Raw genomic sequence first — 16,288 nt, 5'->3', positions numbered from 1 at the left:
AACAACAATCTCCTTTTAAATACCTTGCAATAAATCCTAAAGGGTAATTCTCTATGCTTGTATAAATTAACTAGAACTCTCAGGGTTTTAAGAGATTCTTTATAACTAGCCATCAGAATCAAAGCAGTGTTTTATAGTGAAAGTTGCAAGCAGTTCCTACTTAGTTTGATACTGCATTTAGGAGTGGTGGGCAGTGCTTATGCATGGTCACAAAGTCTGATTTGCCATTCTATGTGCCTGAAAAATTTTAATAACCAAATTTAACCAAAGTGTGTTTACTTAGAAGATTCAGAATTTGGTCTTTATGTATATAATCTAGATATATTAAATTTCACAGAAAGGTTTATTGCCTGGAAAGAATTTAAATTCATAAGTGTCATTTTAAGACATTTAGAGAGGGGCCAGAGCACTAGTACAGTGGATGCTGGCCTTGCACACTGTGGGTTTGATCTGCAGCACCCCATGTGGTCCTCTGAGCCCCACTAAGAGTGAGATCTTCTCGCAGAGCCAAGGGAAAGCCAGGAACACAGTCAGGTGTGCCCCCCCCCAAAGTAAAAATTATGTAAAAATGAAGGAAAAAAGTTTTATTAAAGCATGGCTTCCTGAGACAGGAGAAAACACGTGTGTGGTATACATGAGACCCTGAGTCCCGATTCCTATACAACATGACTCCATAGAGTGACTGTGTGACCAATGAGCACCATAAGGTGTGTCCCCCACCGAATAAATACATGGCATAACAACACCCATATTTGTAGTTGTATTTCTTTCCTACATGTACAAATAAAAAGCTTTGCTATGTGAAGACAGTTAATAAGTTCACAATACTTGGTCCTGCTGTGAATCATTCTACATCTTACATTCATACCAGTGATTCAAAAAGAAGCAATTTCTTCTTTAGGATATGTTAGAAGTGGGTGACTCTTGATTGCCAAACTGAATATCCTAACTCATATCATTGAAGAAAACAATATCCTTGCTCAAATTTTTACCAGATCTAAAAACAGCTGATCTTCTAAGTTTGCACTCAAATTTTGACATTCTGATGCCCAAAGATGAAGGTCACTATAAATCTTTTTGTTTCTTTTTTTTTTTTTTTTTTTTTGAGGCCACACTCAGGGTTTATTCCTGGCTCTGTGCTCAGAAATCACTCCTGGCAGGTTCAAGGGACCATATGAGATGCTGGGGATCGAACCCAGGTCAACCTTGTGCATTGCAAACATACCTCCCCTACAGTGTTATGGCTCCAGCCTCAACACTACACATTTCTTCCTGGTCTTCCCTTTCTTCCTCTCACAATGACTGGGAAATTGTCTGTGTGTGTCTGTGTGTCTGTGTGTGTGTCTGTGTGTGTGTCTGTGTGTGTGATGAAAAAGAAATAGAAGATTTCAGTTGCCCTCCAAGCAAGACAAGGTGACAACATGTCTCAATTTGCACAGAACAATCCTAGTTTATACTTGCTATTTTGAGCCAATAATTACTGAAACCTCATTTCTCTTTCAAAATGCAAAAATATCCAGATAATCAATTCAGTATTTAAGGAAGGGGGTGCTGAATTGACAGCACACAGCAAGTAGGGCATTTGCCTTGCATGCAGCTGACCTGAGTTCAATCCCTGGCAGCCTATAAGGACCCCTGAGCCCTGTAGGAGGGAGCTCTAAGTGCAGAGCCAGGAATCAGCCCTGAACACTCCCCAAAAATATATATACCATATTTTTATACCAGAAGACACATTTTTCCCCCAAAAGTGCATCTTGTAGAGTGAATGTCTCTTGGAGCTGAAACCCGAGTGCAAGGGAGGAGAACATCTAAAAACTATGTGTAGTCTCATGGTCAAGTACATCTTATAGAGCGAAAATATGGGATTTATAAATCAAGGAGAAAAAGTTGCAAGACAGGTATTGCCTGACTTCCAGACTTACTATAAAGCTGCAGAAAACAGTGTGTTATTGGCAAAGAAAAAAAAAAGATTTAGAAAGCAGAAAAATCAATGATTAAAACAGATCAGGGAAATCCCACACAAACAGAGCCCCATAAATATGTCCTTGATAAATGAACAAAGGCCTTACTATGGAAGAAACATAGTTGCTTGGCCAAATGGTTCTGGAATAAATGGATATCCATAATAAATAAGCTGAAATATCTGCTCCCTTGTCCCAACTTGCATTCAAGAAACCAGTAATAGGCCACTACTATGGCTCTTCAGACTGAAGTACTAGGTAGACTTTTATTTTATTTATTTATTTTAGTTTGGGGACACCATGTCTGGGAGATGCTCAGGGCTTCTTCTGGCTCTGCACTTAGGAATTACTCCTGGTGGTGCTCATGGGACCAAATGGGATGTCCGAGATTGAACCTGGGTCAGTCACAGGTAAGGCAGGACCTTAACCACTTTGTTCCTTTTAACAGATTATCACTTTGACAAAAACAAGGCAGCCATTTTGTATTTGCCATTAGCAGAAATCAAGCTTTCAAGCAAAAAAAAAAAAAAATCTGAGTTGTGAATATTTAAAACCCAGGAACAAGCTCAATCGCTTTTCAATATATTTCTGTTCTATGCTAGATCATGCAATGACAAAGTTGCATCTTGTCCTAGCCAATGCTGGCAACTGCATAACTCAGGGAACCAGATTTTCAAAATGACCAACATACATGGCAAAATTTTATGTGGATCAATGAATCATTTTAAGTGTAAGATACGAGTGTGAACTTGAATATTTCGTTCCACTTGGCCTCTAACCACTCAGACACTTAGCAAAACTCTTTAAGTTTTGGTACAGCATCAAGTTATCTGCAAAAGCACTTCAAATATTCCCTTCTTTTAAATATATCTGCGAGAGGCTAAATTATCCTCCTATACTTTAGCCAAACAGCATCTCACAACAGACTGAATTTAGAAATAGAGAAGAAAATCCAGCTGTCTTCCATGAAGCCAGACACTTAACAAGATCTGCAGAGAAGGTAAAACAATGCCATCTTCTCCTTTTCTTCTGAATATTTCTTTTTTTTTCTTTTTTTTTTTTTTTTTTTTGCGTCCCTGGGTGGGCCTGAATTCTTCTGAATATTTCACATTATATACTCCTGGGTTGTTTTTTTTTTTTCAGGACTTTTAACAAATGGGTTATTATGCTAAATTGTTGCTTTAACAAGTATATTCTTTTTTAATTGACTTATTAATAATTCATGATAATTGTAATAGTTTCATTGAATAATTCACTGAACAACCACACTTAATTTTTTTTCTATAAGGTAAATGTATTTTAAAGCATGCATTTAAAAACAGCTTTCAAAAGTCCTCAATTTTTTAAACAATAGGGTTCTGTGATTCACATTCCCTTGATAATTAAAGATAAAGGAAATTCCTTTGGGGGGGGGGGAGACCAGAGTCATAGCACAACTGGAAGGGCACTTGCCTTGCACATAACCAACCCAGATTTGATTCCTAGCACCCCATATGGTCCTCTGAGCTCATCAGCTATAACCGAGACAAAAAAAATTGCTTTTTAATGGTAATACAAGGCAGTTAAGATACAATAAAGAAGTTTTTAAACCAAACCAAAGGCAAATGCCTTATCATTCAGGTTATTTTAATTAAGCTTAATTTTAACAAGGGGGGGAGGTTAAAGATGGTGACCAGACTAGACTGATGGTGCTCAGGGCTTCTCCAGATCCAGTGCTTAGGGGTTGCTCCCAGTAGTAGTGGAGCACTCCAGGTGTCGTGGCCAGCTTCCTGCAGGCAAAACACTGGTCCCAGCCTGTTGAGCTAGCTCTGACCCTATTCAGGCTTTTCAAAGCCCACAATAAGAATATCGACTGTTAAAATAGATTCATTGTGTGCTGCAGCTATTCTTTTAAACATCTTCGGGAACTCAGAAATGAGAAGGGCTAGGAAAAGGGCCTAGCATATTGGGTTTTTTTTTTTCTTTAATGAGAAATGTGCTTCCTCTTAAACCACTTCATTATAAATAATGTGGAAGAGAAAAGAAAGACTCGTCTCATTTAAACATAATTATTTCTATTATTCTAACTTCTAGGAGACAAAATAAGAATAAAGGATGAGGTGAAAGTAAGCTTGATTTATTATTAGTTGCAAAAGCACTTTATGATTTAAATCACTGGCCATATTACCATCTTGAGGCAAGAACCAGTATTGCAGTTTGAACAACAAAGAAGCTAAGAAGTATTATCAATGCTTTTGACAAAAGACAAACATCTCCCTTTTCACACCCATCATCTCCACACCACTTCTAATTTAAAAATTCATGAGTTTGTCAATAGTAATAAAGGAACAAAACCTCAAGAGAATGTCATTTCAAGAAATCAAAGAGGTGGGTGTCTTTTTTTAAAATAATTTCTTTATTTAAACATCGTGATTACAAACATAATTGTAGTTAGGTTTCAGTCATAACAAGAACAACCCCCTTCACCATGCAACCTTTTCATCATCAATGCCCCCCTCTCCTCCCTTCACACACACACACACACACACACACACACACACACACACACACACGGACCACCTGTATTCGAGACAAGCTTTCTACATCCTCACTCACTGACATTGTTATGTTAGTTCTCAGCGTATTTATTTCTCTAACTGCACTCACCACTCTTTGTGATGAGCTTCACATCTTAAGCTGGTCCTTCCAGCCCTCATCTCTGGAAATTATTTCAATGTCCTTAATTTTTCTTAAAACCCATTAAAACATTCTGTGTGTGTTTCTCTCCCTCTGACTAATTTCACTCAGCATAATAGATTCCATGTACATCCATGTATAGGAAAATTTTATGACTTCATCTCTCCTAATGGCTGCATAATATTCCATTGTGTATATGTACCACAGTTTCTTTAGCCATTCATCTGTTGAAGGGCATCTTGGTTGTTTCCAGAGTCTGGCTATTGTAAAAAGGGCTGTGATGAATATGTGTGAAGAAGGGATTTTGTATTGCGTTTTTGTGTTCCGAGGAGTGGTATAACTGGGTCAAATGGGAGCTTAATTTCCAGTTTTGTGAGGAATCTCCATATTGTTTTCCATAAAGACTGGACTAGACGGCATGCCCACCAGTAGTGAGTGAGAGTTCCTTTCTCCCCACATTCCTGCCAGCATTGATTGTTCTTGTTTTTTGAGATGTGTGCCAGTCTCTGTGGTGTGAGATGGTACCTCATAATTGTTTTAATTTGCATCTCTCTGATGATTAATGATGTGGAACATTTTTTTCATGTGCCTTTTGGCCATTTGTATTTCTTCTTTGACAAAGTGAAGAAGCCTCTCAGTTTAATATAGCCCCATTTGTGTATCTCTACTTTGACTTGTTTGGAGAGTTCTGTTTCTTCCTTGAAGATGCCTTTAGTTTCAATGTCCTACAGTGTTTTACCTATGTGTTGTTCTATATACCTTATGGTTTCAGGTCTGGTATCAGGTCTTTAATCCATTTCCATTTGACCTGGGTGCATGGTATTAACTGGAGGTCTGAGTTCATTTTTTTGCAAGTGGCTAACCAGTTGTCCCAACACCACTCGTTGTAGAGGCTTTCCTTGCTCCACTTTGATTTCTTGCCCCTCTACCAAAGGTTAATTGATTGTACATCTGGGGAATATTCTCTGAATACTCCAGTTTATTCCACTGATCTGAAGGTCTGTCTTTCTTCCAAACCATGCTGTTTTAATGACTATTGCTTTGTAATACAATTGAAAGTTGGGAAAAGTGATGCCTCCCATATTCCTTTTCCCAAGGGTTGCTTTAGTTATTCTGGGTGCTTACTGTTCCAGATGAATTTCAGGAGTGTTTGATCTACTTATTAGAAGAATGTTATGGGTATCCTATAGGGATTGCATTAACTCTATTCAATGCCTTGGGGAGTATTGCTCCATACCACTTCTAATTTAAAAATTCATGAGTTTGTCAATAGTAATAAAGAAAGAAAAGTTCAAGAGAATGCCATTTTAATAAATCAAAGGGGTGGGTGTCTTAATAAAATAAAAAAGTTAAGAACAAAAGCAAAAATCCAAAAGTAGATGATAAATGGCTCTCAGTTATTTAGCAGTGTGGCAATGTAGTAATAAAAAGTGTGTCATCAGTGTCTGAAAAATAAAAATAAATAAATAAAAAATAAAAAGAGAGAAATGTTTCCCATAGAGGCAGGCTACGAAGAGAATGGAAGGGAGACTGGCGACATTGGTGGCAGGAAATGTGCACTGATGAAGAGTGCTAGAGATTGTGTGACTGAAACTCAATAATGAACTACTTTGTGACTGTGAAGAAAAGATAACTGTATTATGAACAACCTTATAGACACAGTGTTTAAATAAAGTAAATTTTTAAAATAATTTTTAAATAATTTTAAAATTTTAAAATAATTTAAATAATTTTAAATAATTTTTAAAATAATTTTTAAAATGAAAAAAGTATGTTGTGGTTAGTTCTTAAATAAAATTGCATTTACTAATCATAGTATTGTATAAAGATGCTAATTCATAATACATATTGCATTTCTATAAATTACCATTGCTCTAAATTATCATGTCTGTTTAGAAGAGCTATTAGCTTCACTCCTACATTTTGGGCCCGTATCATTTATCACTAAATCATTCTAAGTGTATACTGAATAATTTAGTTATTACTGACAATATAATCCAAAATCAAATTCTCACTTCTTGCAAACATATTGACTTCTCAACTAAAACCATAAAACCTATTTCTGAGTCTCTGTGTGACTCTATATGTATTATAGAGTGTTTTTGAGTGTTATGTGGGTAAATATACACATATATACATGTCTTGTCCTATAAATGTTATGCTGTAAAAACTTTAATACAACATAAAAATTGTCAGAATTAGGAGTAAATAAGAAAAATAGAAAAATTTAACAGTATTGGTTTCTCTTTTATAGCTAATGTTTTTCAGCTTAAACTGATACACATAATATGGAGAAATACTTTCATGAGGGGCCAGAGAGTAGAACAGTGGGCAGGGAGATTTATAGCACATGCCAATTTAGATGCAATTCCTGCATCCCATATGATCCCCTGAACCCTATGAGGAAGGGATGGAGGGATTAGGAAAAGGAGGAGGGAGGTAAGGAGGAAAGAAGAGAAGGAAGGAAGGAAGGAAGGAAGGAAGGAAGGAAGGAAGGAAGGAAGGAAGGAAGGAAAGGAAGGAAGGAAGGAAGGAAGGAAGGAAGGAAGGAAGGAAGGAAGGAAGGAAGGAAGGAAGGAAGGAAGGAAGGAAGGAAGTGAGGGAGGGAGGGAGGGAGGGAGGGAGGGAGGGAGGGAGGAAGGGAGGGAGGGAGGGAGGGAGGGAGGGAGGAAGGAAGGAAGGAAGGAAGGAAGGAAGGAAGGAAGGAAGGAAGGAAGGAAGGAAGGAAGGAAGGAAGGAAGGAAGGAAAGAAGGAAGGAAGGAAGGAAGGAAGGGAGGGAGGGAGGGAGGGAGGGAGGGAGGGAGGGAGGGAGGGAGGGAGGGAGGGAGGGAGGGAGGCAGGAAGGAAGGAAGGAAGGAAGGAAGGAAGGAAGGAAGGAAGGAAGGAAGGAAGGAAGGAAGGAAGGAAGGAAGGAAGGAAGGAAGGAAGGAAGGAAGGAAGGAAGGAAGGAAAGATTTCCTTTAAAGCAGAAGTGTAGATTCAGTAAACTCAATTATTTCAAAGATCATATCTAGTGTTCATAGTAAATATATAAGACTAAAGGCAGCCTGAATAGTCTCCATATTCTTGTCAACATTCTGCTTTTTTCCATTCTGCATTCATGCAGTAACGGATTCACCTTATTATTGAAAATAAGAGCAAGAGTAAAAAAGCACAAGCATGCAAGGACTTCCTTTCACTTTGCTCACTACATGTAGCTCATGGTGGCTGTCAAACTCCTCCTTCTCTAGACAAAACTTCAGGCTCCGCAGTGACCAATGACTTCTCCCAACATCCCCCAAACTAGACATTCTACTCTGTTCTCTGGAGTTTCTCACTTTGTCGGCTTTGATATTGGAAAAGAAACTAATTTGCATAATCTGATTTTTATGCAAAACAATTACATGGGTGAAGATTGATTCTGTTCATTTAATAGAGAGGTCCCTGCCCTTTCCTCTAAAGAATATTTAAAAGTGATGGCCCCAGTACAACTTTGCTCTGATGCCTCAAATAATGCTAATTTACTGTCTCCAACCTGTTGATGGTTGCATTGTTCGGTGCAAGCTTGGTGGGAGCTGAAGAGTGAAGAGAGGAGCCTGGACACTATTTCGGAAAAAATCTTCTGTTGCTTTAGACTGCAAGATCTTGGTTTCCCAGAGCTGCCAAGAAAAGAGAATTTACATTTTTCAAGTACACAAATATTTTTTGTCTCTTTAAATCAAACTGTCAACTGATGGCACAAGGAAGAAATGGGTCAATACTAAATTGCATCCGTGAAAGGTATAATTTATCAGCTTTTGTTAAGGTGAAAACAAAAACAAATTTAAGCATGTACAAACCTGCTTTAAGTCTTTTAAGACTTGTTCCTCTACACCTTCCTCGGCAAAGAGATTCCGCACTCTCTCAATCACATCTTCGATCACAGATTTGTAGAGTTTAGGCTACATGAAAACAACCATTAAAGAGTTTAATACTCAATTTGGAAGAGTGTCTATCTTTAAGAGGGTCCATCTTTAAAAATATGAAATGTATACTTTCTAGCTTTATAAAGAAAAAAATAGGGCCCAGAGGAATAGCACAGCGGCATTTGCCTTGCAAGCAGCAGATCCAGGACCAAAGGTGGTTGGTTCGAATCCCGGTGTCCCATATGGTCCCCCGTGCCTGCCAGGAGCTATTTCTGAGCAGACAGCCAGGAGTAACCCCTGAGCACCACCAGGTGTGGCCCAAAAACCCAAAAATAAATAAATAAATAAATAAATAAATAAATAAATAACACTCTCAGATTTTTAAATAAGTAAACTTATTCCCAATGTAGTCTTCATTTCCCATAAGCTGTACTAGATTCAGACCTATAATCTCAGTCTTGACAAAGCATAGTTAGAAAAATAAGGGAAAATGAGGGAATAATCAGATTAATATGCATGGTTAACAATAATCCCTAGCGACACAAAATTGTCCTCTGCACTCCTATGTTCATTATAGCACTATTTACAACAGCCAGAATCTTGAAATAACCCAGGTACCAACAACAGATGAGTGGCTATAAAACTGTGGTACACAATGGTATACAATCTGCACAATGAAATAATATGCAGCTGTCAGGAAAAATGAAGTCATGAAATTTTCCTATACATGGATGGACATGAAGACTATTATGCTGAGTGAAATGAGTCAGAGGGATAGGAATAGACATAGAATAGTCTCATTCATCTGTGTATAAACAAAAAATAAAAGACAGTATGGTAAAAATACCAAGACAATAAAAATGAGGGCAGAAGTATCAGCCAATGATAAGAAGTTTACCACAAAGATTAATGAGTGCAGTTAGAGAAATAACTACATCAAAAACTACCATGACAATGATAGTGTGTGTGTGTGTGTGTGTGTGTGTGTGTGTGTGTGTAAGAGAGAGAGGAGAGAGAGAGAGAGGAAGGAGGGAGGGAGGGAGAGATGGAGGGAGGGAGGGAGAGAGAGAGGGAGAGAGAGAGGGAGAGAGGGAGAGGGAAAGAGGGAGAGGGAAAGAGGGAGAGAGAGAGAGAAGGAGAGAGGGAGAGAGAGGGAGGGAGGGAGAGAGAGAGGGAGAGAGGGAGAGAGAGGGAGAGAGGGAGAAAGAGAGAGAGGGAGAGAGAGGGGCAGAAAGGCAGAATGCCTGTCCCGAAGAAGGCAGAGGATGGGAGGAAAATGGGGGGACATTGGTGGCAGGAAAGTTGCACTGGAGAAGGGAGGGTGTACATTCTGTAACTGACAGCCAACTATAAACATTTCTGTAACCATGGCACTTATATTAAAAAATTATTAAAAAAAAAAAGACGTTTGCTTAAGTATGTCATTACTGTGATGTTACTTGGCTTTTGAGCATTTTACCTCCCCCAAGTCCACCAAAAGGGCATATATAGTTAAGGTGGATAAAAATTAGCACTTTTCAGTCTGCCTTTTTCTCAAGAGGCCAAAGTGCTTTTCTAGAATTTATTATATTTTTCTAAAACTGTAAATAAAGTCATAGACAAAGCTATACATAAAAGAGTAACTAGAGTCCAATTCACTTTCAAAATTCTGTGGCAGGAGCTGGAGAGAGAGAACAGTAGATAGGGTGCTTGCTTTGCACAAGGCCTACCTGGGTTCTATCCCTAACACCCATATGCTCCCCACCCCACCCCACCAGAAATGATGCCTGAGTTCAGAGCCAGGAGTAAGAACTAAGCACCACTTACTCCTATGGCCCAAAATGAAATTTTAATTCCAACTAAATAGACAATTCCACCAAAATTAATTTCCTAAGAAACTAGAACATGTTATATAGCTCAGAATTTCCTAAAATGTTCCCTAAAAAACATTATATAATGGATATAATATGCAATAGATTCCCACCCGAATTAAGCATTGGTTGTATCTAGAAAAATAAACCTATCATACAAGCTAAGTCATTTCAAGAGAATTGTGTTTCTCTCTCAACCCCTCCCCCCATTTCCAAATGAGAATAGTGTTCTGATAATATGAATGAACCCAGAGGACATTTCGCTGATATGAAATAAGACCAAAAATATAAAGAGATTACAATATGGGAATTGAGTTATTCTTATTTTTCACTGCCTGATCAGGCCAAAATGAAAATTGTAGCATTCTAGGGCTTTTTGTTTTATGTTATCAAGAAAAAAATTCAAAATATTCCTTGTTTGCAGACAAAAGCAGGAAGATTCTTAACTAATCCTTCCAAAATTCAAGTTCAGACTATAAGTAACATTGAAAAAATATATTATTATTATTTATCATATATCTACCCATTAAATATCTTTTACCTACTTCTTCTAAAACTGTTTATCATGGTTTTAGTAGTACATCAGGGCTTCAAGTAGTAGATTGAGCCAATGTGATCATACTAAAGCTAAAGAAAAAAAAAACTCCAAAGCTTTATCTTTAAGATTTGCCTTCATAGTACTAATAGCAGAGCCAAAAATTAACCCAATAGAAGAGATTTTTCAAAGAAAAATCAGGTATCAAACATGCTTTCTTCTAGTATGGCAGCAGTATGAAAAGTATGTATGAAAAGCTAAACACACACCTACCTTGGATTCAGAAGCACAGTGTAAGCTCAGATATTCCTACTTACCTCAACATCTTAAAACATCACATCCAAAAACAGGTACACATGAAAGGTATCTATGTAAAAGGGACCCCCAGAAGAACCCTAAAATGTTGCATATGTATATATGTGAGATCCCTAACATAATATGATTGGGAACAACAAATCAAACCTGAGGTCAAAGATAAAACCGAAAAATCAGGACCAGAGAGATAACACAGCAGGGAAGGCATTTGCTTAGCACTTGGCCAACCCAGGTTCGATCCCTGGCATCCCATATAGTCCCTGGAGCCTGCCAGGAGTAAGCATTTTAAGCATTGTGACTTCCCTGAGCACCACTGGGTGTGGCCCAAAACCAAATAATAAATAAATAAATAAATAAATAAATAAATAAATACCTGAAAATAAAGGGTTTCTTGGTTTCTTTTTAACCAGGGACATTTAAAATTAACAGAGGGTTTCACAAGACATGGGTGGGGGACCTTAGGGGGCTCCCTTGAGAGGAAGAAGAGAGAGGAGAGGAGAGGGTTAAGAGAGTAGAGCATTGTTTAGTCTTTTGTTTTGGGGGTTCCCAGTTGCATGCATAAGGCTAGGAAGCTGAGCTCCAAGGGGGAAGGGGCAGCAGGTCTGAACCCTCACTTCCTCAACTTTGGGGGGAAATAGTCCCACTGGGCGGTGGCCCCAATCACCTCCCTAACCACAAAAGGTAGGAACCGGGTCCACCTGCAGGCGAACTCTGAGCTAGAGGAGGGGGTTAGGTCCTACAACAGGACCTAAGAGGGCGCCTCCCACCGAGCAGTTAGAAAAGCTCAAAGCCCCCGAGGAAGAGGGACCGGTGATGCCCAAGAGGGCTGGGGTCAGGAGCCCAGGAAGGCCCCGGCCAGCGGGTCTCCTCACCACAGGATTGGGACAGGCCATGGTCCCCGCTCCCCAGAACAGCTGGGGCGGCTCTGCTCGTTGCCAACGACGGTGGCCAGTGCCCATTGCCCGTTGCCCGCGCGTGCCCTGCGCAGCCCAAGAGCAGGGCCGGGCTTCCCTTGACGGACCCAGGGAGGCTCTGGGGGCCACCGACAGCACAAGATCAAACCCCGCTAATGAACTTGAGGTCCCTTGATCGCCTTTCCTACAGCACTTAGATTGTCTCTGTCTGTGAAACTAAACCTAAGGGAAAAAGTGGGGGCGGCTGGGGTTCAGTGCAGGGTGATTCTAGTGATCCACTCACTTCCCTTCACACCTGGGACAGGAGAGGAGAGGTGCCTTGCATGTAACCCACTTGCAGAGAAGTTTCAGAAAAAATATATATATATGTATTTTATCACAAGTATTTTATATATATACATCATAAATATATAAATACACATCATATGCATGTATAGCAGGAGCTAAGCTTTGCTAAGATTGTGCTCCAAGTTTGGACAACACACTCAACAACATTTGGGAAACTGTTTTTAAAATGCAAATTCTTGGGGTGCAGCTGAGTCCATATAAGTGAGACCCGGGCTGTAGGCGGAGCCCGAAGTTCTCCCTCTTGAACCTGCTTCCCAGGGGAGGCCCTTGTTCACCAGGCTGAAGGTTTCGCTTGGAAAGCACATTGGGTCAGCTGGAGAGTAGGCTGAAGGTTTTGTCACCTGATTTCAGCCCAGAGACTCCAAGTCCGGTATGAAGTGGGGTTTATTTTCACACTGGTGAAAATAAAATCCCAAGAGGGACCCAGATTCCATCACTTCATCCTGTAGGGTCCCCCAAGCACCACCAGGAGTAGTTCTTGAGTGCAGAACTAGGAGTAAGCCCTGAGCCATGCTGAATGTGGCCCCCACATCAAAAACTGTAGAGAGAAAGAAATAAAATCGGCCTCCCCTTCTCAACATCAGGCTTTCTCCAGTCAAAACCTCCATTTCTTGATCTCTAGGTTATGACTTTTCATTCTCGGAGAAGGACAGAAAGGAATGTAAACAGATTTATTTGGAGGATAGTAAAGCCAAGGACACAAACAAGGGACCCATTATTGCTATTCCGCCTTTTTGTTGCTGGTTTTTGGTTTGGGGTCACATCCCGTGATGCTCTGGGCTTACTCCTGGTTCTGTGCTCAGGAATCACTCCTAGCAATGCTCAGAAAACCACATAAAATGCTGGGGATTGAGCCCTGGTCAGCCACATGTGAGGCAAGTGCCAGCCTGCCCCACCATTCAGCCTTTTAAACAGTCTTTGTAGATTCCAGATAGTTTTCTGACAAAATGCCTAAATTATTTTATGATTAAACTCTTATCAGGTTTTTAATTGACTATTTGTATGCGTAAGTTCATTGGGTTAATACTCTACCAATCTAATTTGTTTTGGGTCAGGTACTTATGGTTTTTGAGTTCCAAGCAGCTGGTTTATTCATTCTAAATTGAAAACGACCTGAAATTTCCTTTGCAAAAGGCAAAATGCTTTAATACAGTAATTTCTAATGATTATATCTCTCCCTGGTAATTTACTACCAGAAGTATTCAAAGCAAACTGCTCTGTCCCAAAATAGAAAAGCTCAAAGTGCTCATTGATTGCTACTGGTATTTTTAAATTTAATTAAATTATTCAAGCTGGAAAATAAAAAAGTGAAAAGGAGCTTTATTTCCAGATCTTTTTAATAGACAAGTGGAAAACTTTATTTGTAAGTGCAGAGAATTTATAAGTGTAATCATCTTTAGCAAACTTATTGTTTTATATTGCATCTCTAAGTATAGAGATTATATATCTTTTTAAAATTAAATTAGTACTTGATATTCATACAAAGAGTGAATATGCATACACTGAGCTGTTCATACCCTTAGTCTATCCCATTTATAGAGAAATTATATAATTTTGGAAGAGGAAATGTTAGTCGCTTTTCATTTGTGCCAACATGTAGTGCCAACTTGGTTCTGAGTTTGGACCATAGTTCTAGAAAGAATCAAGTTGTAGCTCTGTAAAGAACACCCCCCTTCACTGTAATCATACAACTATAATCATGTTTGTAATCACGGTGTTTAAATAAAGATAAAAAAAAAGAAACATAAAAAACTAAATTCAGGCAGAAAGGAAGTTGTTACTCGCTGGGAACTTTGGTGGAGGGAGGTCAACGCTGGTGGTGGGAATGGCCTTAATTCACTGTCACTGTATGCCTGAAATCCAATGTTGAAGAACTTTGTAAATTGCAATAATTTCAATAAAAATAAAAAAGAAAAAAATCAAATAAAAAAAAAATAAAAAATAAAGTTGTAGCTCTGGACTATAAGGTGGAGCTAACTTCCAAAATAGGATCATCACCCCTCTTCCCGGGATCCTCAAACTTATATTATTCTCTCCAAACTGTACAATGATTTGTCTGGGTAAACAACAAGATAAAGTCAAAGCGCTGGTGCTTCTCTTCCAAGACTGAGTAGTTCTGGCTTCCTTTATATGTCTTCTCAGCTCACACACACTGGTGAAAACTGCCAGGACAAAGGAAAACTCCACCTATGGAAGAATCGGTGTTGCCAGGAATGGCAAGGTTAGCCAGAGCTTCAAGGATGAGAGCCAGACCAACAATCCCATGAGTAAACTGGGGAATTGAAATACCACAGATGGAGAGTTGAGATGCCTGCAGTCCTGACTGACACTCTGGCCTATAACCCTCTGAGAAACCTCAAATTAAAACCATCCCATCCCTCCAAACTCTAAAATGACAATAGATATTGTTTTAAGCAGCTGAATGTGTGGCTCATTTGTTACATAGCATAACTAACTCCAAGCCCATTCTCTGGACTCTGACCAGAGGAGACTTGTTTTTCTCAGTGGAACCTCAGCATTTAGTGTTTTCTTGACTGTCCTCATCAGTCACGAGGTTATCTAAAAAGCTCTGAAAAGAACCTTAGAGATTTGTGTTGTATTGGCCATAGCTGTCATTCCGCAGGCTGACTGTTAGTTATGTCATGGACACATCTTTCTCAGAAAAATTCCCAATTCGTAAGAAAAATATGTTGCATGTATAAAGCTCTTTCAGCAGCTAAAATTTACATGTCAAGACGCCACTCCCCAAAGCCTTAGTAAGGCAGTTTTACTGTGATTAGTTTTTGTTATTAAATAGAGAATTAAAAACAAGATGCTGAGGTTTGGTCCTGTTTAAAATTATACAAACGTAAGATTCCCATAGGCCTATCACCATTTAGTGTCAGATTTTCATTGTTTTCTGCCTGTTTATAGACTATGATCTCTAATGAAGTAATTGCTCATCTTTTTGACATTTGTGCACATCTTAATTATCAGAATTCATTTTTTACATTCTGTATGTACTCATTAAATTTGCCTGGAGGTTCTGTGACATCATGGCAAAAGTTAAAAAAATTTTACTGATCCTTTTCCTGTTCATAAGCATGATGATCGGGTTTTCACATGCCTCTGTGATATGTGCCTCCCTTCAACGACGTCGGCACACGACCCTTCTGACATGACAAAAGAAAAAAAATTTTTTTTACTTTGTTGATAGTGAAAAACGGACCTATCTATGAAAGTGCTTATTCAGAATAAGAATGTAAAACATGTATTTTACAGACAACCCATTATCTTTTGCACATTACATTTTACAGTCAAGTACATGAAATTTAAGAAACTATATAGACTCTTAATTATTGCACATTACATATATTATATATCTTAATTATTTAGCAGTAATGAAAATACAAGTTGGCATTAAAGCAGCAAATATTTAAAATTTGTTTCTGATCACATTGCAACTAATGCTGTAAGCCCATTGGACTGTGTTTCTCTGTTGTTTTCCATCCTTCACATCCTTCAAGAAATGAGAATCCAAATTATGTCAGCCTCACCTTGTAGCTTTAAAATAGTCACAATGTTTACAGCTCTGATTTATTTAAACTTTGCACTTTGGGTAACATTTTCAATTTTCCTACAACTTCAAAATGAACATTGCTTGAACAACAATTCCTGATATACCATGATAAATCTTTTCTATCCTGGCCAACAAAATTCTAGTTAGAAGGAGCATATAACGGGCCCCGGAGATATAGCACAGTGACGTTTGCCTTGCAAGCAGCCAATCCAGGACCAAAGGTGGTTGGTTTGAATCCCGGTGTC

The 16,288-nt window shown here is 38.8% G+C and overlaps 1 protein-coding gene and 1 pseudogene across 1 annotated transcript in view; one reads left to right on the top strand and one right to left on the bottom strand.

Annotated features, from left to right (window-relative positions):
* Positions 1–12,115, bottom strand: part of GTF2A1L (general transcription factor IIA subunit 1 like) — a 44,814-nt gene extending 32,699 nt beyond the window's left edge. Inside the window, exons 1-3 of the mRNA XM_049785035.1 lie at positions 12,095–12,115; positions 8,457–8,558; positions 8,153–8,276 (exon numbers count right to left, since the gene is read on the bottom strand). Coding sequence (XP_049640992.1) covers positions 8,153–8,276; positions 8,457–8,558; positions 12,095–12,115 — 247 coding nt within the window. The remainder of the gene's footprint in view (positions 1–8,152; positions 8,277–8,456; positions 8,559–12,094) is intronic.
* Positions 12,116–15,546: 3,431 nt separating this feature from the next.
* Positions 15,547–15,642, top strand: LOC126024924 (uncharacterized; annotated as a pseudogene).
* Positions 15,643–16,288: the final 646 nt, after the last annotated feature.

This window comes from Suncus etruscus, chromosome 12, assembly GCF_024139225.1.
Source record: "Suncus etruscus isolate mSunEtr1 chromosome 12, mSunEtr1.pri.cur, whole genome shotgun sequence".
NCBI lineage: Eukaryota > Metazoa > Chordata > Mammalia > Eulipotyphla > Soricidae > Suncus > Suncus etruscus.
Note: the sequence above shows the minus strand (reverse complement) of the source record. Positions and strands in the feature narration are given on the sequence as shown.